The sequence below is a fragment of the Cladophialophora carrionii genome, assembly GCF_000365165.1.
Source record: "Cladophialophora carrionii CBS 160.54 unplaced genomic scaffold supercont1.9, whole genome shotgun sequence".
NCBI lineage: Eukaryota > Fungi > Ascomycota > Eurotiomycetes > Chaetothyriales > Herpotrichiellaceae > Cladophialophora > Cladophialophora carrionii.
The window spans coordinates 991,435-1,015,816 of NW_008481834.1; the positions used below are offsets into that span (position 1 = coordinate 991,435).

Below are 24,382 nucleotides of genomic sequence, written 5' to 3' on the forward strand. Positions count from 1 at the left end.
ACCCTCCTAGTCCTGACGGTTCGCGTCTGCGCCAGCATCGAGGAGCATTTTCATGGTCGTGAGACTTCCAGAAATCACTGCCAAAGAAAGCGCAGTCTGTCCCTTGCTGTCCGGAGCATTGACGTCAACGCTGCATCGTTCCAGGATTAGCTGCACTAGGTCATCCTGCCGTCCCTTGGACGCCCATAAGAGCAGGGGATCACCCTTGATTTGCGCACCGTTGAGTTCGAACCCGTTGTCCACTAGAACCCGAGAGATAGCTCCAATGCTTGGGCTCGGGTCCTCGTAACATGTGAGAAGGCGCAAAACATCGCGTCGGAATGTGGTGTTGGCGTTGGCTTCTGTAACGACAAGCTGAAGTGTGTCAAAGTCCCGCTGTGTGACATACTGCAAGAGAAAGTCGTAGATCGCCTTATCAGGCAAGCGGCCCAGCGAAACTGGATTATGCTGAACGATGTATTTCACCCGGCCCGGGACTTGATATTGAAATCCCCACGACAAAAGAAGGGTCCAGTCTTTCTCTTTCAACTCCTCCTGCCACCGGCATGTTGATAGATTAGAGACGTCAGGTCACGGTCAGTGAGCAGTAGTCTCACATCCGAGGCAAACGACCTTGGTGGGAGATAAAGGCAATCCACATATTTCGCAAAATAGTGCCAGATGAGATGCCTGACGAGAAGCTGGTAACCGTGTTGCATAGCGTAGGGAAGCAGATCATGAAAGGATGCTCGAAAGGGGTCTACGAGTATTTGGAGTGATAGCCCTGAGGGCGTCGGATGGGCGTCATTGTCTTTCTGATAGAGATTTGCGGTAATACCATTGCGCAGTGTGATCGCTTCATAGTGTACCACGACTTTTCCTGTGGCCAGGAGGTCGTTCGTGAGGCCGACTTCGCCACGCAGCACGGCCCAGAGGAAAACAGACCAGTTTCTTGCGGATGAGAACAACTCTGCTTTGCCCTGAAGAAGAAGTGACACTGACTCAGAATGCTGCTCGTCTTGGCTAGCAGTTGAAGAGGTTGAAATCCTGGCGTCCCGTTTTCGATCGGCGGGCTTCAAGAAGGCCTGGATGGCTGCTTCGTTCTTGTGTGCTATAGCTGCTCTCAACGGGCAAATGCAGCGCTCCCCTCTTAGATCCATGTGAGGCACTCGGCTAAGCTCTTGGCAGATCAAAGCAGGCAAGCCCTTCTCTGCGAAAATAAACCACAAGGTCACCGAAGGTGAATATCGGCGTGTCTTGTATTTCTGAAGGACATTGTTCCGGGACGTCCAAGCTGCAAGGTCGAATTGATCGATGAACACTCCTTGTGATATACCCGTCACGAGAGCAGCCTCCGCATGGTCGAACACATGATTAACAGCGTAGTCGAGAAATGGGTATCGCAAACACAGTCTCTCACGGAGCTGCTTGGACTGCTGGTTGCTGGTAACGGCTGACATCTTGTTGTCTTCGTTGTCTTCGTTGTCGCGGAAAGGGATCTCTCCAACGTCGTCACTTTCGTTGCCAGGCTGCTGTTCAGCCCCCTCTAGGTCGGCTGGGGTTGGTGCGTCAGTAAGTCCAAGCTCCGGAATCCCAATGGCCAAATAATTCTGACAGCACAGCTTTAGCCTCTCGTGGCTTGACCCTGAGAGATTGGCAACGAGGTCTTGTCTGATATGAGCCAACCCGTTCCCCTTTAGTAGATAATCCCGCACCGACTCGTGGATGAATTGGACTGTCTGGTTCTTGGTCCTGGTCAGAGCCGTCAGTCCTTTGGAGCAGTCAAGGATGAACCTGTCCATAACTGTTGGTGTCACTTCGGTGGCATCCCATGGTCCGAGATGTTGGGGTTCCGTGCCAGCCAGTATTGCAAAGTAGAGCTCCTCCCGTTTCATGGGCCTCTTGGCGAATAAAATCCATTGCAGACAGACCAGGAGGTCGTCAGCGTTTCGGGTGTCCCTGGTCAGAATGTCCCTGAACAGCTCATCAAGACCAGGCGGGATCTCTTCTAGTCGAGTCTGAAGGGCGTGCACCCGGCCTCGGTCGAATTCCTTCTGCAAGATTCGGACGACCAAGACAAGCCAGAGAAATATTCCATTGGTTCGCCGCAGTAGTTCTTCTTTGATCTTTTCGCAGCGTTGGCTCTTCCCGATTTTCAGCTCACTGTGTAGATAGTTGGCCAAGTCTTGTTGATGGCCCTCTTGACCTTCCAGAACAAGCTCGATGCACCTGTCGACCGTGATGTGGGGATAACGTCGACTGGAGAAACAGATACGAACTTGGAGTCCTGACTCTGTAGCTTCCTGGCCGAGGTTCTCAAAGCAAGCGACCATTCTTCTGACATCATCTTCGTGGCATTCATCCAGGGCGTCGGCGAAGCAGATCAGCCCCCTTTTGCCAATCGCACTGACGCGTTTTGGAAGGTTCCTATCAAGGTCTCAAGTCGCCATTCGCCGTCGAACTCACCGGTAGCAGACAAGGATGGCCGAGGAAGCACGTTCAGGCCACTTTGGAGCTCCGGGACATGCTCGAAGAGTTGCCAGAGCAAGGAGCGATACATGCCTATGGTTGATTTCTCCAAAGCGTAGCCTCTAGCGTTGAAGAAGAATGAAATGATGGGGGTCCCTGGCATTGTCTTGTTGGCGTGCGATGAGATATATTTTAGCATCGTCGACTTGCCGCTGCCGGGTTTGCCTTTAATCCAGAGGAATCCATTGTGTTCAACTTGGCGTTCCGGAGCGAGCCAATCCAGGTATTCGGATTTCTTGAGTATCCATTTACAGGTCTTCGAGTGGGCCGACTTATCGCTGGCATGGCGGGCATCGATTTGATCAAACCTCAACGAGTTGATGTATGCTTGCCGTTCTGCGTTGTTGAGTGCCGTCCGAGTTGGAACGGAAGGGCTTCTGTGGTCTGCGAGGACTCGGTCGATGGCGGCGACAACCTTTTGGTACTCTGCATCGTGGAGTAAGCTAAACCGACACATGCCCATGTGGTCGTCTGCGATGTGCTGGGTGAGTTCTAAGCTGGCATCACCCAAACATGACGAGACATCTTCCACGACCTGCAGAAGTCAGCATGGTAAACAAGGCAGTGGTATCTCATTGAACCGCTCACTTTCCGTCCATTGAGAGCAGTGATGCCATGGTCTTCTTGAAAGCAATGAACGATCCATCCCCGCGCGCGAGCCATGGGTCCAAACTCGTCCCTGAGTTGCCTCAGACGTTCTGAGGAGGGCAGCAGTGTCTCCACAACTTGTTTATTGAATGTGACACCGATGGCCCAGGCAACGTTCTCGGCGATGGTCTTTAGTAGGCTCCGTGGATCCGCGCCGCCGTGAGGGGTGCCAAAGAAGATGATGCCTGAAGTTGACTCTGATAAGGCGCGAAGCTCAGGTTGGTGGTCCAAGTATCCGTAAGATTGCCGGAGCATCTCCTTGACAACGATTCCTCCGAGACTGTGAGCAATGGACACGAGCGGTCTCTTGGGTTGACACCGACGTACTGCCTCCAGCTCCAGGAGGAAGTCCTTTGCGAAATCATAGACTGTCTTCTGACTATGTGAAGGCCCGAGCCGATGCCCGAGAGAAGCATCGTAGCCATAAGTTAGAACCCGTGCATGTGGCAGCGACTGTGGTAGGAGATCTCGCGGCTAGTAAACAGCCTTCCGATCGCGTGAGGTCCGATTGCGTGACGCCTTGAACGAATCGAAAGCCTTTTGAATCTTTCGAGGCCGTTCGTCCGTGTAGTCTCCACTGGAGGCGCTTGACTGACTGTTCGCATCGCCCTTGTGCAGCCAAGTCCGTTCAGGGTTGCCATTGAAGCCGTGAACAAACACCACGCTATCATTCCGGTAAGCACCATGCTGATTGGTCTCAGATAGCTTCGACGAGCAGACTTACTCAGCGGTCGGGTTTTCAGGGTCGGCAATGAGTGATAAACCCAGACTAGCGGGTTCGTCCACTACCTTTGACCTTGGATGCTCAGTGCTGGCCATTCGATTGCATCGAGTGTTTGACAGATGCTTCTGCTAAAGTTGTGCTCAAATCTGCCCAAGCCGAAGCGAAAACAGGTCGTTGCTGCAGATGTTTGTCTTCAAACAAAGGCTCTGACCGCCACGTTGTCCGTCCTCGGAAGTGCCTGCCTGCAAGAACTCGCAAGTTGGCTGCTGCGCGGTCCTCAACAATAACCGGCAATTTCTGTTCTACCACTTCTTGAGAACACGCCTGTAAAGAGTGACGAAGCCGGGAATCGTGTGCAGAACGACGATCCGACAACATGACGGAGGGGGAAAAATTGAAGGCTGAGGCTTAGATCCCAGGATGGGCTGTTGTTGCCAGCAAAGCCTGCGGCGCCTGCCAAGCGAATCAGACTCATCCGATAAACTGGGCGAGTGTGGTTGCTACATTATATGCAAGCCACGATCAGGCTGACCACTGAGACAACGACAAGACCGTGCCGTATAGTCGAAGGGGCAGCCATGCGCCCAGCTTTGCTCCGATGTTGATGAGACATGGCATGCGAGGAGGCGAGGCGGATTCGTGCGGGGGCATTTCCCAAATCCCTAGCGAACTTAGCTGTTACCAAGCCAGTTTCAGCCTCAGCGTCGAGCTTCCTCGCTCGTTCCTGCCCTGGTGGTACGCCTGTGCTGTGATAGAGAGAGTCCCTGCTAGATTGAAGGCGCACCTGCACTGTCCGCAGAAATCTTCAGCTGCGCCCGACCTGCCATCTGCCAAGTCAGAAGCACAGCGCACCGCCGTCGACGCGAAGATCTGCGCCCGTTATATATCTTCCGGCTCTTCTGCTACTTAGAAGGACAACAGGGCCTGTGATTTCCTCCACATCTCCCATCCTGCCCATCGGGCATCGACCGGCCCAAATATCCCTGATGGGCTTCAGATTGTCACCAGCATTGAGCACCGTGTCCATGTATCCCGGCGACATGCAATTGACTCGGATGCCATGCACAGCCCACTCAGCCGCCAAGTTCTGCGTCAGGTGCACTACGCCCGCCTTGCTGACGTTGTACGCTGCTTGAGGTTGGGGGTAATTTGTGGCGTGAGCGGAGATCGAGGCCGTGAACAATATCGATCCACCCGATTTGGACTCGATCATGTATTTCGCGGCAGCTTGGGCGCATAAGAACGATCCCGTCAAGTTGACGTCGACGACTTTGCGAAACTGACTCGCGGTGGCGGATATCGAGTGCACACAGCCCACAATGCCGGCGAAACAACACAGGATATCGATGCTGCCCATCAAGTCCCGAGCGGTCTGGAAGGCTTTGTGTACGTCTGGCTCTGCAGTCACATCGACAGCGACCGTCGATATGCGGGATTGAGGAAACTCCTGCCTGAGCTCGCTAATGGCGTCGGTGGATGAATCGACGGTCGACTGCAAGTCCATGAGAGTGACTGCTGACAGACCGTGTTCAAGGAGTGCTCTGGCAGACACCAAGGCCAAGGCACCAGCCCCTCCGGTGAGGACGGCGTTGCCTTCGACGGCAAATCGTGCTGCAGCCCTCTCTGCAGCAGATGTTGCCCGTACAGGCGGCAACGGTGCCGTGAGAGTGTTCTCAGCGGTAGAGAGAGTCATGGTGGGAATGACTCGGGAGGTCAGGGCCGCTCGTTCGTCCTCTGTGGCTAATGACGCTGCTGCGGCGGGAGTAGGGTCCCCCATTCTTACGTATATTTGTCCTTCCAGCGTAGTGAATGCCGGCTCCCAAAGAGTGAGTGAAAGTAGGTGTCAGGACCAATTTGAAATTTTCAGGACACACGTCTCCAATCCAAGCCACGGGGCGTGACTCGGCGCCTGGGTCAACACCAACTTACCAAATAGCCAGGAATGATCTGACGCATTATCATCGCTGCGTGAATGGGTGGCCTGCATCATCGCAGCAGCAAAAGATGCGTTGAAGAACTGCACTGCAAATGTGCCACAGCAGCAACTTGGTTAAGTAAACGCCCCGCGCCTCGGCGAAAGATTGGCCGAACCGCCGTCCGAATTTTTTCCAACCTCCCTCACTTTTGCCTCACCTGTGCCTCATCCACTTATGCCTCCACCGCATACGGTAGGCAGGTCATGCGTCACCTTCACTTTCGCTTTCGTTCCACAAACTTGAGACTATCATGACCAGAAATTGTTGAGCGTCTCCCTTTTACTGCCACAGCCCCTTTACGGCAAGTACTCCCGTTGACCAGGAACCGCGTCCGTTCGACGCACACCACCCGCAATGGCCGAACCCAACCATCCCACTTCCCAGCAAGCCGATCCATCCCCCTCGTCCCTAGTTGACAAGGCCGTTCCGTCCACCCTCTCTGCACGCATCGATCTCCTCGTCGCGCTGCACCTCTGGTCGTGGCCGGCCTTGACCCTCGCTATCCAGAACAACTGGGGGGGCTCGGCGCAGGTGTCCAAGGACAAGCGCGACTGGCTGGCGGGTGCGGTGTCCGAACTGCTCACGTCAACCCCACCGCAGTTGGCCGACGTAGGCGATCTCGAGGAAGTGCTCCTACAGGTCATGACCGACGAGTTTGAGGTCGTGGTAGACGACGATAGCGCCGAAGAAGTCGCAAGGGGGATATGGAGTGGGTGCGCGAAGCTCGTGGATGGCGACACGAGCGGGTTACAAGCGCTCTATGAGAAGTGGCAGGAGAGGCAGAAGAAGGGTGGGGAGCCAAAAGTTGAGATCGTCAGAGCAGAGGATAAAGAAGGCGAGGAGACGGATTGGGATGATGAGGATGACGACGACGATGACGAGAACGATTGGAAGGCCGATAGGCCAGATGTCAATATGGACGAGGCGCCTCCTCTCGTGGACATCGATTGGATGCCGAAAAGGGCGTGTAAGAACAAACCCGAGCCGGAGATCGACGAAGAGGGTTTCACGAAAGTGGTGGGCAAGAACAAGAAGAAATGAAAGCGCAAGAGATCACAGCCAGCATATCTTGGACCTTGCATGGATAATCGACGCTACGATCCGCCCCGACTCTACTCGATTCGACTCGAAGTCTAGTGCCCCTCCGGTTCTACGAGGCCCAACTCCTCGTTCTCCTTCTTACTCCGCTGACTCCACTCCGGGGCCTCGTCGATGCCTTCCTCCTCCTCGCGATCTCCCTGCGCCTTGTCCTTGTGCACGGTTGTGGGCTTGTGCTCCGCAGGTGAATACACGGTGTATAAGATGAGAGGCGTAGGACCTGTGTTGATAAACTGATGCTGCGTGCCGGCGGGCACGATGATCAGATCGCCGGCCTTGACATCCTGGTCCACGCCGTTGATTGTAGCCTTGCCTTTGCCGGATGTGAAAGTGAGGATTTGGTCGACTGTGTGTTTCTACAGCGAGGAAGCGAGGGAAGTCATGTCAGCAAGGTGGCGTTGCACGCAGCCTGAAGCAAGGAGCGGAAGGAAATCCGTACCTCGTCTCCAATCTCCCCATCTACAGGCACGGTCATCAGGACCAGTTGGCTGTACAGGCCTGTCCACAACACACGGCGAAATTCACCCGACTCGCTCGGCAGCGACGTCGTCATATCCGGAAAATACGCCATCTCATGCTTGGGCGGATCCGACGAAGGGGTTGGAAACTTCATCTTGGCGATGCTGGTGGTGAATGCCCGAGCTGCTGGAATAGTCGCGGTGGTCCTTGCTCTTGTGTCGATGGGAGCGAACAAATGAAATCCTCGATGGTGTTGGTTCACTCGGGGGAAGCGTACACCGTGTGAGCGTGAAAAGCACCTGTTTGAAGACCTGACGGAGTTTTGCAGAAACGACATGTGAAGCAAGGATGAATCTTCGATCTCGTGATTGAAAATGAGAATGATGCAGACTGGATGTCGAGCCTAGCTTAGCACTTGGATGGCATGCTGTCGAAACCACCAGTAGCAGTAAGCCGGGAGATGTCAATTCTGCCTACTAGTTTCTACGCAGGATGGGATTTGCCCGGCCTCAGTGTCATACCTATTAGTTAATCGCTCAACTCGCTCTCTACTCGGTCCTGTCGAGCGAGTTCATCCACAAAACATCTGATGACATTATGACTCTCCCCCTGGTCGACGGCCGGGGATGGCGAACCGTGTGATTGGATGAGAGCATTGCTGAGTAGGCATTCGTGACGTCATGCGGCTGCTCTGGGGTTTCTGTTCCGGAGCCTCCCACTCAATGCGACGGCGGCAATCGAGCAGCTTAACTTCATCCAGCTCACGTTCATTGACCGTACGAGTACCTCGTACTCGTACAAACGAAAAGCACTAATGTGCGGAGCCTTGGCATTGGAGCACGTGATCGGTAGACATCTCTCAGTTCCGAGTTGCATCTCAGTAACACAATACCATTCAATGGCATGACAGTCCGCATAGTTACAGCTTACAGAACGTGACCACAGCAACATTCTCCCAGTCCGACTCGCGTTCCTGGTCAATCCGCCTACTTGTCCAGATCCTCTCTACGCGTCCTTCACCACTATGACTTCCTTTTCCGACGTCACAGTCAACTCGTGACGCTTGAGCGACGCCTTGACCGGGTTCTTGGCCGCAAACACCTCGTCCAGCTCCTCGAGCGTCCTCTGCTTCGTCTCCGGCAGGAAGAAGTAGAACACGGCCGTCTGCACCACGCACCAACCCATGAAGACGAAATACGTCTTCCACCCGATCTGCTCCAGACTGATGGGCCAAGCGAACTGGTTGAGCAAGCCGGCGGCGTTCACCGACAAGCTGGAAAATGCCATGCCCTTGGCGCGCAGTTCGAACGACAGGACCTCGACCGGGTAGAGCGCCTGGAGTGGCGTGATGCCGACGGAGAAGACGGCGCCGAACAGGAAAATCATGGCGATGACAGCTCGAGCGGCGTCTTGGTTCGTCTCGCCGGTGTTGTTGTAGATGCCGGATGCGGCAACCACTCCGATCCAACAGATACAGCATGTGCCCATGGAGAACAACATCAACGGTCGGCGACCCACCCGGTCAACCAAGCCGGCTCCGATAAGCGCGAACACATACTGGAAACATGCGTATCCGAGGTTGATCTTGGCCTTGACATCGTCGGTGGTGTATCCGACCGTGTCGAGAACCGCGGGCAGGAAGTAGGTGAGAGCGCCATTGCCGGCCCACTGGGCGAAAATGACAAAGACACAGTTGCACGCCACGCGGTAGCGAGATGCCCGCGAGCTGAACAGTTTACGATAGTCCCACCATCGCTTGTCCGAGCCTTCGGTGTTCAAGAACTGCTCGTACTCGGACAGCTGCAGTTTTACCCAAGGAGATTCAGGATCATCTAGGCCGTGCCATCTGGTCAGAATACTCTTGGCTCGCTCGCGCTTGTTGTGGACATAAAGCCAGCGGGGAGACTCCGGGATGAAGAAGACTCCTAGGCAGATCAAGCACGAGAAGACCAATTGCAGCCACACCGGGATTTGCCATGAGCTTGTGCCAGGGAGGTGCAGTGCTCCGAGAACAGATCCGGCAGCAAGGATGGAGCCCGTGAACCAGAAGGTGTTGCAGTAGGCAGTAAGGATTCCGCGGTAGTAAGGATGGGAGGTCTCGACAACATAGATCGGGCCGGCAGCACTGGCGATGGCGACGCCGAAGCCAAGAAAGAACCGCCCAGCCATGAATTGGTCCACCGAGGGATTGTATTTTGTCGTGCCAGAGATGATTGTCCCCATGATGATTATCACAGAACCGATGAACATGCCGACACGCCGGCCCCAGGTGTCGATGGCGGGACCAACGAACGGCAGGGCCGAGACGCCACCGATCTGGTACATGGCACTGACTAGGCCAGCCCATATCTGTATATCAATGTTATCGGCGAGTTGCCCAAGAACGAGGGTTCGAACTGACCCCATCGTTTGTCCCATTGAAGTAGGCCAGAAACTTGCTGTTGGCCGTCAAGCCGCCGAACAAGGATCCATCAAAGCCGTTCATCGTCTGGCAGGAAAACCCCAGGAGAGTACACATTAGAAGCAAGAGGAGCCGTGGGTGCAGAAACCGTGGCTTTTCCTTCAAGAGGGCCTCGTGGAACGCTTCCGATCCCTTGATCACTTTGACTTGGTCGACTTGAGGACCCTACACGGACATTTGCAGTTAGCCAGGCGTACATTGTGACCGGGAACACCTCTCACCTCATGCTGTTCGGCGTTGCCGAGCTCTTTCTCGTCCATGTTGCAGACACTCGGTTAAGAGTCAGCGATGCAAGCCAGGAATCGAAGTCGTTCGAGCCTTGCACGTTGTCGTGTCGAGCGCTCTGGCAGAGAGCTGGTTGAGACGGGAGACGCTGGGGTTCGACCCCCCAGTATATAAATACACGGAGTGCAGACCATTTCCCGACCAGGTTTCTCCTGCACACACGGACCTACCATCCTCTAGTTTGATCGACAATCACCTGCACCAGCCCATCCACCAGCAAAGCAAGCACCACTGACGACCATTGTGGGATCTCTCACGACAAGGGAATATCAGTCCAGGCTGGGAAGCTAGCCTCTGGACGGGCGGCGTGTCTGGCTCCGCCCTCAAAACGGCAAGCCCGGGGATGGAACTAGTCCGACTCCACTATGGAGTATGTACGGAGGAGATCCGGAGGCCAACGGTGGGAAATCTCGGCAAACCCAAAATCCCATGCCGGGCGAGGCTGAGAAAGGTCCACGTACAGTGATTACAGAATGCCACGGTAGCACGGTATACAGACTTGATCTCCTATTCGACGTTTAGTGAGTGATCGACAAGGACGCGTTGAGCAGACGAACATGAGTGAGCAGCGAGCACCAAGACAGAGACCCAAGATCCCTCAGAGAGACACCTCCGCGTCGCCCTCACCTGATTAGTGACCTTCCCAAGTCAATTCGGATCTCTTTGTGTTTGTATCTGCATGCATCCATGAATATCTCTCATCATCGGGTCCCCATCTGAATCGCCACCATCATCCACGCGTCTCAGACGGACGTCCTTTGTACAGAGCACAGAGCACAGTATCCACGTACGGACGGAGTATTGTACTTACTGTACTCCGTACAGTACTTGTGCTGCAGAAAACACCACTTCCACCCCGGACTCTCCTGGCTCCGCGCCCAAAAAGGGGAGCGAACCTGCTCCTACGCCTGCACGTCATCTATGTCTATGTCCGCACCATGCGGCGCACACCCAACACGCCACGAGTATTACTATACGCTCCCCACTCTCCGCTCTTCCGCCCTCATTGCCGCCGCGTGATGATCGGCGCCACTATTGTACTGGGTACCACAGTGCGAGTATCTAGTACAGAGGACAATCCTTGTGTGTGTGTGGTTCCGCTGCTCGCCCCCACCCAACCTCCGCGGTTGGAGACTGGAGACTGACGCCCGGATACTGGAGTACGGATACTGGAGTACGGATACTGGCATCGGGACGCCGCGCCCCCTGAATGCTAATGTACAGTACGGAGTATATACTCAGTATGTGTGCTGTATGCATGTGTGCTGTATGTGTGTGTGTGCCGTATACTCTAAGAACCGCCACAGTCCTGTAATGCGCATCGCTATAGCCACGGGCGTCACAATCACCTGCTGATACAAGTATACTGTACTCCGTACTCACTGTCTGCGTCCTCCGTCTTCTCCCAGAAAGCAAGTTCCCGAGTCCGTGTCGAGGATGGGCTGCATTGCTGGCCGGCTGACAACAAGAAGAACACATTGCATCACAGGCAGCCTCAAGCTTGTGAACTTTTGGATTAGGTATTCTCTATCTACTGTACGTGACCACCAGGTCCCGTGTGCCGTTTCCAATCCCGGGAGCCCCAACATCGTACGGAGTACATATTGCAGCAACCTCAAGCTCATATTGCATTGCTTCAGGTCCTCGTCGTTGATCGCATCCAAAACTCAAGTTCCAGTTCCATTGTGTCTGTCGTCCCGTAAAACTCCATATCCATGTCGAAAACATGCTGTACCTACCTCGGCGGGCAATATCCAAACATTCCGTCAAAGCGACTTTGTGCATTTTCCAAGGCATCATTATTTCCTACAACCCCTTGAACCTCTGCCATCCTGCGGCCCCGTTCCTCGTCGGACTCGCCCTTCCCTCCTCAGCTACTTTGCCACTGACATCTCTCCGTCTGCCCATCCCCTTGCCAAACTCGGTCCCCAGTCCGGCATATCCACTGTTCAGGTCGTATCCGGTGGAATTGCTCGCCTGTCGCACGCCGTTCCACTGGCTCGGACTTGCGGTCTGCATGGCACTGATATGTGCACTCAGCTTCCCATCCTCGGCATCGCTTTCGGAGCCGTGGACCTCAAAATTCGCGGAATAGTCCGACTCGGTCTGCATGGTGCGCGTCCGCTCGTACATGTCTTCGACTTCCCTGACGACCGAAACGATTTCTTTCTTTTCGTCCCTGTTGGTGTGAGACGGCGAGTTCAATGGAGAGCTGCTGACGGAAGAGCGGAGGTTGCCGTAGAAACGGGTCTTGCCGCCGGAGCCGACGAAGCTTGAGGGCCGCGAGTTGGTAGGGGTCGCGTATGGTCGGCCCTGACTGTTGGCGGTGGTGTCTTGCAGAATTGTACGGTTGGGACTTTCACGGGTGTGGTGATTGGGGGTTCTGATGGGTGTCGTATACGCGTTTTCGTCGCCAAAGGGAGAACGCGTGGGAGTGGGAGGGTTCATGCCCAGCGGTTCTCGGCTTCGCTTCTTGGGAGGAGACTGAGGAGGTGGCATTGCAAGCGAGGTTCTGCTTCCAGTGTGCGGATGCGACTGAGCTGGGCTGTGGTTCGCCGACGGTGGTAGTTGAACCTGACTGTCGCGAGCTGGAGAACCAGCGTACCAATTTGCACGTTCACGTGGCGCCCTATCGAACGAAGCGTCTCTGTCGGAGACTGCTGAAACGGGTGAAACCGGCCGAACCTCGTTGTCAAACTCGGCGTTGGCGTCGTCGCTAATGGGGGTGGGTACACCTTCGTAATCAAGGTATGACAACCAAGATGATGGCCTCGATGGCTTCTCGTTAAGCACGGACGAGCGCTCAGGCCGGAAGTCCATGCCACTACCTGCAGCTCGAGAAGTCGGCGACGGAACGACCGCTGACTGGGGTCTTTCTGGCGATGAGTTTCTTGACCAGCGCCATGGGTCTTTGCCCGATTCATTCAGATCCTTGCGGAGCTCCAGGCGTGAATTTCGAGCGCCTTCACTACCGTAGAGTGTGACGCTGTCAGCCGAGTCGGTGCGCGTGTGTATGAAGGGCACCCTCTTGAAGCTAGAGGCTTGCGATTCTCGCTTCGCGGCAACCAATCCGGAAAATCTCATATTCTTCTCGGTGATCTCAGACTTCTTGTGCTTGTGCCTCGATGTGAGGGTCGGCTCCAGAGGGTTCATGTCGGGGGGTAGCTTGGAAATTTGTCGGAACTTCATGCCCAAGTAGATGTCCAGCAAGAGAGATACAACCATCAAACCGCCTTCGATGCAAGCGAGCAGGAAGAAGGCGTAGATGATCTTGTACGACAGGTCCGAGTCATTGAACAAGGTGCTCCAACCATACTGATTCTTGGTGTAATCCTCATGCGCCATCCAAGCCGAGAAGACCCAGAAGGGAATCAGGCCACTATCCACCAGAGCGGCAAAGATCATGTAGCTTGCTGTTGAGCCTGCGGTACGGCTTGTGGCTGTGCGCGCGAGGTGGAAGATTGCGTAGACGGTATGCAGAATGGCGATCGCTGGAGCGCCTCGAATAATCCATCCCACTGTCCCCGACGTCTTGGTGATGGCAATGACGCAGAATAGGATTCCCAGCGCTCCGACCAGTGCGCATACGCGGGAGAAGAGCTGCAGCTGCCGGCCGCGGATGATCCTCCTCTGGGTGTTTGGAGGCATGGCTTTGGCATTCAGGTTGCCGTAAGGGACGACGATATACTGCGAAAGCGTCAGTGCCTCGGCGCTTTATCTGCCTGCGAGTCAACCACCTACCGAGTCAGGATGCTTGTTAAAGTCAACAAGCGGGCCGTCCTGCTTTAGTTTCTGAGCCTTAGGTGCCCATGATGCGTGTGTTGCCGCCTTGGGTTGGAAACCACGATCAGTTGGTCCGCCAAAGGTGTATGTCGAGGGTCGGTCGTAAATGAATGGAGGTTCGACACCCATCCTCTGCTGGACTGGAATGTTGGGGCTGCTGATGACAGATGACGAGATACGGCCGCGGGCTCTGGAGGAGTTCGTGCTGACTGGGGATTAAGAAATGGTCATAGCGAGCTGGAGAGGTTGGTCGAGGCTGGTGCTCATTCGCCCAACCGTTTATTTACTGGCCACTAGTTGCCGAGCAACCACGCTCAGCCTTGTGCAGTCTTATGCAGCCGCCCGGGCGGGGCACGAGGCTGGGGACGAATAACTATGCGTTTCCGGCCGCGGCTCCGCACGTCAGCGTCGTTGATGTGTTGTCAACCGTGTGCGTGGTGAGCTAGTGCTAATAGATTGGGGCTTACTCGACACCGTTTGGGGTCACCAGGGATAAGTAACAGACGAGAAACAGTCCGCTCACAAGACCTCGTCCACCAATCCCAGTAAGACCAACACCCGCTGCATCCGTTCCGCCGCCTCTTGCACCGCGACAAACATGGCCCCTTCTATTACAGCCCCTCCTTTTGCTCGGGCCATTGCTGGTGACCCTCCCCGACGCAGCTCCCATACAGGCCCGTGCGTCGTGAAGCCAACCTTATACCAATCCCTCCCGACGCCTCGAAGCTCGTTGGCGGCGTCGTTTCTGATGGCAAGGATGCGTTCTGGCAACGAGACGTCTTCGATTTCAAAGCCGAAGTCGACTGTCCAGGACTCGGCGCCGTTCCGCTCCTCCCAGAATGTAGGGTCTGAAGGCGGCATGCCTAAGTCGAACCCGGCCGTAGAGCAGACGTAGTCGAACGTATAGCATGCGTACGCCTGCACGAGTTGCTGGACGCCAAGGATGTCGATAGAAGATGGGAAAAGGTTGCGAAGATGCGCCCAGCGGCCGCCGCCTGCCGCAACGAGGTCGACGAGGCGACGTACTGTCTCAATCTGCCAGCCATTCTCTTTCAATGGCGTTGGCATTGAGTGCTGCATTGCCTTGACTGCAGCCCGCATCCAGACTGTGATCAATTCTGCAAACGAACCCATGCGCGCTTGATCCTCCAGATCGATGCGACCCTCCAGCCTTCTCAGGATATCTACTGCGATATCAAGCACAGGGACGGCAAACAACATTGATGGGTGAGTATCGTCGAGTGCAGTCTCAATGTAGGCCGGAAACACAGCCTTTAGGAAATCTAGTTGCCCAGATATATCCAGCACAAAACTTCCGTCGTCTTCGATATAATCAGGGTTCGATGCAGCAAAGATGTTGGCCATGTGCGAAACCAGCACGTCCTCCTTTCTCCTTAGACATGCCGACTCGACAGCCGATAAGAAGACCTTAGCCGTATATCCATTGTCGAAGTCGGTTGGTTTGTTTCGACCAGGTGAACTGACGAAAAGCCGCTCCAGTCTAAAGGCGTTGCTCTTGATATCCCCCTCATGGAGCCCAGCAAGCAAGGGGCCGCTGCCAAAGGCGGGACCTCCGTACAAGATAAGCCGGAATAGCACTTTCTGCGAGAATGTCATCCAATCTGCCTGTCCTTCTCCATGGACTTGTGTCATTGTTCGAGCCAATATTTTGGGAATCATTGTCATCAGATCGTTCCATTGCCCGTTTGTGAGGTCCCCGAGAAGGGATTCGTCGGCGGCAGGACGAACGACATAAGCATAGCGAATAAAGTGGTCCACAATAGCAAAACGATGGTTGATGACATCGAATTTGTCAAGGAAGAAAGGTCTCACGCCACCTGACAAATTCTGGCGCAGCCCATCCAATGCGAAGGCTTCTGGTATGCTCTCCATCAGCTGGTTCAAAAGTCGATGAACAAAGGAGATCTTCGAGCCAACCAGGACGGGCCCCAGGACTGACCGCAGCAAAACATGGATGAAAGGATAGGGTTCTGCGAGGACCGCGCCTCTCTCTTCTGCGATCTTGCTCATCAGCAGGACCTGACAGTGTCTCCCGTTCTCGACGTCTGCGATCTGCGGGAAGGACATTGGTGACCAGTCATTTAGGAACTGATCCCAATTGGCCGGTCCCTCGGTCACCATGACTCTTCCAAGGGCGTACCACGCCTCAGCCATGGACACCAATAGGCGTTCAAACTCCGGTTCGTCCTGCTCCTTATTGCGGGTAAGTTGATCCACAAGAAGTCCGCGCAAGTCTCGACGGAAGAAAAGGAATGCTTCTCTCTCTTTCTTGAGGCCCTTCTTGATGTATGATGTGAGAAGACAGAAGACCTGGCCTACCACGTTATCGCCGAGACCTTGGTTGGTGTAGCATCGCAGGATCAGACTGCTCACTTCTTCCCGCGGGAGAAGGCAGGAGACCTGCTCTTCATTTGCGCAGAGGCCAAGAGCCGCACAGTATCTCGCGGCAACTTGACGTAAACAGTCAATGGTTGTCAATCTATTGATCCGATGCACATGGTATTCAGCACGAAGGCTCTCGTCCGCAGCGGCGACGTTATTGTTCTGGGGAATATTGTCCATTTTCGCACACATGGAGAAGAACATCTGCCGGATCCACTGGCCGAGCTCTTGGAGTCTGCCACCATTACTTGGCTGAGCAAGCACTGATCGTACAAGGCTTGTCCAACATTCCAGAATGACCTCGCGTACCCTACCATGGGCGGTAGAAAACTCGACGTAATTGCTGATCTGTGTGAGAACCGGCTTCGACTCGTTTGGGGCGTAGTGATACAGGGTTGCGAATAGGCTGTATCGGTTCGCTATTCCAGCGAAGTCTGTCACTGCCAAATCTTTGTCTTCGTCGAAAACCGATAGGGTTTCAGCAGTCAGATCCCGCCCTCTATTTGGCAGCATCAAGAATAGAAGAGATCTTTTGCGGAGCTGGAACTTCTTCATATCTTCGGCGGTATCGTAGATTGCTGGGAGTTGAGGCGTCAGTGCTATCGCTGTCAGCTTCAGAAAAATGTCAAAATCAGTGTCGTCGTCCGCTGGAAGGAGTTCTCGCGCAGGGACTTGGTCCTTGAGGAACTGCGGCATTGTAGTCATTCCAGCCGGCGCAGGTGGCGAAAATAGCCCGGTCATGCCATTCTCCGAATAGTACTTGAACATGGCTTTGAGCAGATCATCTGCCAGATCCTGAAGATAGTTTCGTGCAAGGAGTAAACACCATCGGAACATAATCAGACCGAGTTGTTCCAGCTTTTGGACAGTCAGAGATTGTTTCCTAAGCCTCTTGCTGTATTTCGTCTTATACTCGATGAAGGCCTTCAGGAATTCAGATACTCTTCCAACAAGCATGCCAGCAAGGGATGAGCCCAGAGACATCGAAGATTGCATGCCGTAGGTTGACAAGAGTCCTTCTGACCCAGAGACAGAGAGAATGCACCCGAGAACGAGGACAGTACATGAAAGGGATTCAGACCGGGATTGCAACTGGTGAGTCTCTCTTGCGTTGTCATCTGCAAAGAGAATGTTTTGCATATAAAACCTCCACCCTTGGTGAGGACCGAGGGCATGTACGAGGATAATGGTCTCAATTTCTGCTGAATAGCGAGAGCGGCGAGCATCCAGAGCTGTATCAATACCGGCTGGAGCAGAGATATAGGCGAAGAGGTGAACTATATGTTCTTCTCGAAAGGCAAGCTCCCAAGCAAAACGAGCCATGTTTTTCCGGCTCTCTGAGATAGCAGTGCCCACAGAGTTCGGAGAGGTTAGGGCCATGGCGCGTTGAGCGGTCTGATAGCCGAGAAGTAGCAGGCCGTTCAAGACCTTTAAGCTGTGTGAGGCGTGAGGATCGCTTGTGGCCGCCTCGCATTCAGCCATGGCTCGCCATATCTCTTCCATATACCGAGATGTAAGCAGAAGGAACGCTTCCAGATCGTGCTCGCCAGAGAAGGTTAGACTCTCGTTGATGTAGATGACTACGGCTTCGATCGAATCCGCAGCGTTCTTCAGAAGCTCAATTCTTTCTTGTGTTGACAGATTCAGAGCAACGACATCCTTACATGTGATCTCCAATGTTTCTTGAAAGATGTCTCTGAGAATTGTTTCCGTGGCTGAAGACCAGCCCGCAGCTTCGAGTGTGTGCTGAGATTTTGGTGTTGTGATTGTGTTGACGGTCCATCCGGTCTCGAAGAGACCAGCTCTGTTCGCCATCGCGGACAGCGTAACACGGATCAAGGAAGAGCGGACGGGTTCAGCGCCCGGAGGGATGCCAGTATTCAACAATGATCCTCCACCGGGAGGATACCGCACGGTGCTGGTGATGATATCCATATCCTCATTGAGGTTAAGACCCTGGAGGCATAGAATATCCCCCTGATCATCACTTCGGGTAACCAGGTCAATGGGTCTCTGTTTCCTGGAGCCACGTTAGCATTTCCGGCCGTTCTGTTGCCCCATGACGACTCACTTAGGAGGGCGTGGGCGGGAAGGCTCTCTAGGAGGTTGTGAGAGATCTCCACGGCTTGCCATTATGTCAACACGGATTTGTCTCGGCCTTTCACGAGGGGTCAAGCACTGCGGAAGACCCGTCAGTGGTAGCACTGCCTGGGATGGAGCTCTTGTACGGTTTTGCCGAGCTGTGTCGTGAGTCGGTTGTTCTCTCCTCGCCCCTGGATGCCTCGGAATGCGTTTTTGAATGGCAAAGGGATCAAGCTGGGAGCTGGAAGCTTCGTTGGGTACGACTGGTCCAAGCTCAAGGCGATTAAGTCTCCTCGAAATGAGATGACTGCGGTTCAATGTTCGAGGCTTGAAATAGTCGAGGATGACAGAGGGCGAACCAACAGACGGGCCGGGGGACTCCTCCAGCGGCGAACGAGCTCGGTGCAGGTTGCGTCGGATGCGTTGGAGAGTGGTTTTGGTGCTCTGCTTCAAAGAATTGAGCTGAGCGTCAGAGTTGGCTACGCCCAGGTCACGGAGCCGGCGATCCTGTGCCAAAGCTTCGATGTTTTCATCATTGACAGTGTTGACACCGCGCGGCTCAGGCACTGAAGGGGTTGTGCGACTTGGAACTCCGTCGCCGGAGTTGAAGTGGACAGCCGGACGTATCTCATCTCGACGCGTCCTCCAGCGTTTCAGGCTCTCATTTACGTCCTGAGTGTCTCTCGTTGTTGCCAATCTGAAGAATTTCTTAGAGGGATCTTGATGTCGCGCTTCACTGGTATCACCCCGTCGTCTAGAAGCAATTCTTAAGAAGCGTGGAATGTCTTTCTGCTTGAAGCCTGGGGCGTCGAGTACCGTAATTACTGTGTTTCTGTGCTCTCTTTTAACCTTCTTGGACGGCCTCGCTTGTTTCTTCGCGCGAGCAACGGCCTTAGGCTCGCCACCATAATGAGAAACAGAACGTCCACCACCAGCATTTTTTTTGCTCCTTTCTGACCCCTTCTTGGACCAAACCCCGCTTAACCGTCGCTGCCTCCTGGGAACATTAGAATTTCTCACACGAGGAGCAAGCATAGCGTCAACAGTGTTGTCTTCCATAACGTCGTCATCATAGGTCATCGGCAATCTGTACGGGACGTCATCCATCTCAGTGTTGACTCGGAGCTCTGTGTCGCTCTCTGATGAAGTGTTCGGATCGGTGGGATCGTCTTCGATGACAAGCATTGGACCTAGCTCCCTGGCATGCCTTCTCGAGGAAGGAATATGTTTTGCAACACCTTTCTCTGGGGCACTTCTGACCGGAGAGTACTGAATGTGGTGTGGAGAGGAAGAACGGGGCTTTTGGTTTTGCTTCATGTCCAGCTTCAGCCAGGAAGCAGGCAGAACTCCCTTGATCTTGCGCCGTAGTTGTTGGACACCCCGCGACTCATCGCCAGAGTTCTGTTCTGATGAGGACGATGCGCCTGGTTCATCACTGATGTCGATTATCTCGCTTTGCGAGTCGGAGAAATCAAGGATTTCGGCGAACGAACGCTTCGAAGCATGCTTGTCAGAAGATACGAGCGGAGTCGGAAGCCCAGCGGGTGTGCTGTTTCCCCCTGCAACATCAGCAGATGGCGCCAGTACAGCGTCTTGCGATGATCGCCCAGCACGGGACCAGGGTGGTGATAGAGGAATTGCCGAGCTTGCACGATGTCTTCCAGATGGTTGCTGGGCAACGGGAATATCGTCAGGAAGCTCGTAGATATGAAAGCCGTCCTTGCCCGTGCGTGGCTCGCGCCGAGACCGCTGCTTCAATTTCCTCAGCTGTAACACGGACGGCGTTGGAGCTCGGCTGTTCAATATCTCTGACAAGTCGGGGAGATCGTCGCTCAAGTCGGATAGTGGCGACGGCTGACGGACACGTGTCCCCCGAATAGGGCTCTGGGATTCATCGTTGTCCACACTGTGAGAGTCGTCTGGAGCGTCCAAAATGGGACTCGACTCTCGAGCTGCGCCGTCGAAAGAGTCCATCTGGCTGCTTTCATAAGCAGTGGTATCCTGCGATTCTTCGTTGGAAGTCTTCTCGGCCCTTGATGTGATCTCTGGCGCACGAACAGGCTTGAGACCACTGGCTGACCAAGTCTGTCGATACCTGGCATCTTCGAGAGCGTAAGGATGAAGCTGGATTGGTGCACGGGGCCTGAAAGAACGTCGTCGAGGAGGATATTCATCCGCGTGGGGAGGTAGGTTATGGGAGACTTGGAATTGAGCAACAGCAACATCATTAACGACAGCTGGCCGCGGCTCGACGGAAGCACTTCCCCTTGCTGCATTGCCTGCGGAATAGGATGCCGATGAAGGAGTGCTGTCTGCGTGTTTATCAGAGGCAGGGTACAAGGACTCCAGCACATCTTGAACCGTATTTCTGCCAGGATCTAGGGGTGTATTCTGCCCAGAAGGAGGAACGGAAGACAGCGGGCTGTCGTTGTCGCTATCAACAGCGGAAGGCAGGAATCCAAGGACATCTCGGACCGTGTCAAGGCCCTTTCGGATCTCAGCTTGAAGTCTTGTGGCTGTTGAGGTTGGAATATCGTCAGTTTCGGACAACGCCTGCCGTCCGTGCTCTGTCACTTCGGTGGTTCGTTCGGCCTGACGAAGATGTTGGATCTCGGCGCCATTTTCGAGAAAGTCGCTGGCTGGAACTGTCGGGTTGGCACTTTTATCCCGGGAATCCTCACAGCGTGACGCAGTGACTTCTTTGGCTTCTCCAGGGTGAGAAACCGTGATGTTGTCATGGCTGTTTTCGTGCTGGATATCGCTGTCGCGGTCTTCTTCGTCGTCGTCATCAGAGTCTGGCACATATCCACGCTCCCTCCAGTTTGGCATCGCTACTTCTTTCCATGGTATTTGTGGGTTGGTGTAGGATATTGTCATTTGAAGCGTCCGTCGCGCGTAAAGAATGGACGACGCGTCGAGGTTGCCAAGGAGACGCGGCGTGCGGAGACGCTTCGTCGCCTCGACGCCTCACTTCGCCTTCACATTTCTTTCACTCGCACTCCTGAACATTTCCAGCTGTTCGCCTATTTACAGATCACTGCAATAATCTATGGTCAGGTGGTCTATCATTGTTCCCACATCCTTGACAAAAGCCTCGACGAGCTACCACCCACCTCTCCGAACCCCTCCTCAGTGGCACCTGAGAGCCGACTTGTCACTACACTCACATACCATTTCTCCAGACATGGTCTTCGTGGTACCTTGTAGCTGCATCCTCTTTACCTTCGGAGGTAGACACCATGAATACATTACGACGTTGCAGCCATGCGAGCAGCGTTGTGTGGCGAACAAAATATGGTGATAAATACGTTCGTTAGCGTCCGAGATGGATCACTTACACGAGCATCAAGTGACCGGAGGACCGAACGTAGCAAGGCCAGAGCTCAACTAGCGACCCACGAAATAACAAGTTCGAAAGATTACTCGAGTGGAGGGGGTTCAGCCCTGCAAGTACTCGCCGCTCCTTGGTTGAAGTTGGTTCTTGTACGAGTATCGATATATACCGAGATGACTCTGCGCCAGTCCCGCTAACGCCCCAGCTGACACGTTCAGCTTCTCTCAACTGATGTATGCACGACTCGGAGTCCGGGTGAGCTACGAGTGTTATCCTCCGACATAGAATTTCTTCTCAGCGAAAATGCCCCTCTCCCCCCTCGTCATCATCGAATTCGTCGCCGAAATGCCCATGACCTTCATGCTCAGCGCCGTCATAATATTCGAGGTCCTCCTCAGGCTCATGCTCTTGCCCATGCCCAAAATGTCCCTCCTCGTCCCCCTCCCCTCCTTCCGGCCATTCGTCTTCCATGGATCCCTGAAAGTGGCTAGGTCCAGCAACAGGGCCTCCGTGTGGAGCCATGTTATGTGTCCCAAATGCCCCTGCAAAACGACTTGCCCCAGCAACAGGTTGCTGTTGATGTTGGGGCTGCTCCATCATCATTTGCCCCATCATCCCGAACGACGGTGGACCCTGTTGAGGTGGTGGGGCGCCCTGCGGATGTATGAAATGTTGATCGAGCTCATCGTCTTCGTCTTGGTGCTCGCTGAGGTGACCGAATGAGTCCTCGGTCTGGGCGTGGGAAAACAACGACGATGGCGCATGACTCTCTTGATCGCCCATGACAGATGAGGTTGGTGTATATTTCTGGTACACAGACGATGGCGCATGACTCTCTTGATCGCCCATGACAGATGAGGTTGGTGTATATTTCTGGTACACAGACGATGCCACGTCGCTCGGGGCCCCGGTTGCCCGACTCCCGCGCTCCGCTGCGCTGGACCTGCCCGTGGATGTGGAGCCGGTGTCGAAGCTATGGTGTGTGCTCGCTGGTGCTATGCCGCGCATGGAAGATGATGGCGTGTTGTGTCCTTCATCAGGCCCGCTGTCTATACCCGCCGCGAGATGGTGTTGGGACCGGCCCGAGGATGTGGAGCCGGTGTCGAAGCTATTGTGTGTGCTCGCTGGTGCGATGCCGCGCATGGAAGATGATGGCGTGTTGTGTCCCCCATCAGGCTCGTGGTCTACACCCGCCACGCGATGGTGCTGCTGCGGCAGGGTAGAATGTGCCGGTGATTGGTGTGTGGGATTTCCCCCGAGCTGTCCGGTTTGATAGCGGTGTCTGATGTCGTCCGCCGGGGTGCCGCTGGATGGGCGGATCGTGGAGGGCGTTGTTCTAGGTAAGTGCGGCTGAAGACGAGACATGATGGCAGCAGCGGCGCTTCGTCCGAAGTCCAAATCGAAGTCACAAGTTGTCGCAAGTTTTTGGTGGTGCCAAACAACGATGCCGCTCGGCATCCCATACTTTATACATGGCCTTCATTGCCTCCGGTCCTTGTAAATCCTAATCCGACTGGACCCGAAATTCGATCTCACTGCTTGACCAGCAAACAATGTGAGAGCTTTGGAGATGGTTCAAGCACTAACGGGCTTACTCTGGTATTCGCCCCCTCCTTGCGAGGGGCTGACACGGTGTTCCAAGTTATCCTTGCTACGAATCAAGAAGCCATTCCTTTGCACGAGTGTCATCTAGCCGGACGATTATCAGAATAGTGGCTGAAGCTCAACCGCTCCCTCGATATAACGAGGGCTGAACTCCTTCCACTTGCCCATAACGAAGATCGAGCGGGCCAGTGCTTTAACTGGAAAAGGGGACTACCCTGCTCTGCTCGACCTCGCGAGCCTCGTATGACGGGAAGAGCGGCCGATTGAACGAAAAGGAAGAAGTGATGGACCGCTAATTACTATGTAGCTATCGACCGAGACTCGACGCGTTCAGGACGCCAGGTATCCGCATGCGTCGAGTAATCCATATAGTGCTGTAGTGCTAAGCCCGTCTAGGCATTCATAGCAGTATCCGGAGGACTCCATACTGACTATTGACCCGGTCACTTTCGAGAGCAAGTCTACCTAGCATTGTCATTTTTTCAAAATGCAGTCTAAATGGACATCTTCGGGCTGAATTGAGTCTTCAAGTATCCTATAAATAAACCTCCACGCATGATTTTTCACACACCGTTTCCCAACGTCGGGCCACGCTGCCCTAGCCGGTACACAACATAGTCCTTTCCGAGAGTCTGGAGTCCCTTTCCATCTCCAACCATTCATGTAATCTATACGGTGACCGTCTCCGGATTAACCCCCTTCGCCCCCTCTGGCACCACCACCAGCCGCCGCCGCCGTAAGTGTATTACTCCATCACAAACACCTGCTTTCTAATCCGTCGTATCAATGCAAGGCAAAAATAACCAAGGAACCAATGGAAGCACACTACCACCAAGAGAATCCAAAAGCCGCCCCCGCACCGTTGAGCTCGTCGGACTGGGTGTTTAGTGCGGCCAGTTCATTAATAGACGAGTAGCGGTTAGGATAATGAAGCTTAAGCATCGAGGGAGGAGAAAGGATGAGCAGTCCATCGGAGTATCGACAATGGGAGCTTTGAAACCCAGAAACCCAGTAAC

At 54.4% G+C, this 24,382-nt stretch overlaps 8 protein-coding genes across 8 annotated transcripts; 1 reads left to right on the plus strand and 7 right to left on the minus strand.

The window, feature by feature from the left end:
• Positions 1–6: 6 nt before the first annotated feature.
• G647_09433 (uncharacterized protein) lies at positions 7–2,312 on the minus strand (the record flags this gene model as incomplete). The annotated part of the gene is made up of 2 exons (XM_008733736.1): positions 7–534; positions 597–2,312. 2 exons carry the CDS (start codon positions 2,310–2,312, stop codon positions 7–9), a joined length of 2,244 nt encoding a protein of 747 aa, XP_008731958.1.
• A 50-nt stretch (positions 2,313–2,362) lies between these two features.
• Positions 2,363–3,975, minus strand: G647_09434 (uncharacterized protein; the record flags this gene model as incomplete). Its single annotated transcript, XM_008733737.1, has 5 exons — positions 2,363–3,043; positions 3,097–3,630; positions 3,674–3,675; positions 3,753–3,820; positions 3,881–3,975. 5 exons carry the CDS (start codon positions 3,973–3,975, stop codon positions 2,363–2,365), a joined length of 1,380 nt encoding a protein of 459 aa, XP_008731959.1.
• A 740-nt stretch (positions 3,976–4,715) lies between these two features.
• On the minus strand, positions 4,716–5,657 carry G647_09435 (uncharacterized protein; the record flags this gene model as incomplete). The annotated part of the gene is made up of 1 exon (XM_008733738.1): positions 4,716–5,657. The coding sequence occupies one exon, from the start codon at positions 5,655–5,657 to the stop codon at positions 4,716–4,718; it is 942 nt and encodes a 313-aa protein (XP_008731960.1).
• A 553-nt stretch (positions 5,658–6,210) lies between these two features.
• G647_09436 (uncharacterized protein) lies at positions 6,211–6,897 on the plus strand (the record flags this gene model as incomplete). Its single annotated transcript, XM_008733739.1, has 1 exon — positions 6,211–6,897. One exon carries the CDS (start codon positions 6,211–6,213, stop codon positions 6,895–6,897), a length of 687 nt encoding a protein of 228 aa, XP_008731961.1.
• A 92-nt stretch (positions 6,898–6,989) lies between these two features.
• G647_09437 (uncharacterized protein) lies at positions 6,990–7,567 on the minus strand (the record flags this gene model as incomplete). Its single annotated transcript, XM_008733740.1, has 2 exons — positions 6,990–7,310; positions 7,394–7,567. The coding sequence occupies 2 exons, from the start codon at positions 7,565–7,567 to the stop codon at positions 6,990–6,992; spliced, it is 495 nt and encodes a 164-aa protein (XP_008731962.1).
• Positions 7,568–8,418: 851 nt separating this feature from the next.
• G647_09438 (uncharacterized protein) lies at positions 8,419–10,134 on the minus strand (the record flags this gene model as incomplete). Its single annotated transcript, XM_008733741.1, has 3 exons — positions 8,419–9,762; positions 9,815–10,039; positions 10,096–10,134. 3 exons carry the CDS (start codon positions 10,132–10,134, stop codon positions 8,419–8,421), a joined length of 1,608 nt encoding a protein of 535 aa, XP_008731963.1.
• Positions 10,135–11,965: 1,831 nt separating this feature from the next.
• Positions 11,966–14,071, minus strand: G647_09439 (uncharacterized protein; the record flags this gene model as incomplete). The annotated part of the gene is made up of 2 exons (XM_008733742.1): positions 11,966–13,846; positions 13,901–14,071. The coding sequence occupies 2 exons, from the start codon at positions 14,069–14,071 to the stop codon at positions 11,966–11,968; spliced, it is 2,052 nt and encodes a 683-aa protein (XP_008731964.1).
• A 390-nt stretch (positions 14,072–14,461) lies between these two features.
• On the minus strand, positions 14,462–21,256 carry G647_09440 (uncharacterized protein; the record flags this gene model as incomplete). Its single annotated transcript, XM_008733743.1, has 2 exons — positions 14,462–18,365; positions 18,417–21,256. The coding sequence occupies 2 exons, from the start codon at positions 21,254–21,256 to the stop codon at positions 14,462–14,464; spliced, it is 6,744 nt and encodes a 2,247-aa protein (XP_008731965.1).
• Between the last annotated feature and the right edge of the window lie 3,126 nt (positions 21,257–24,382).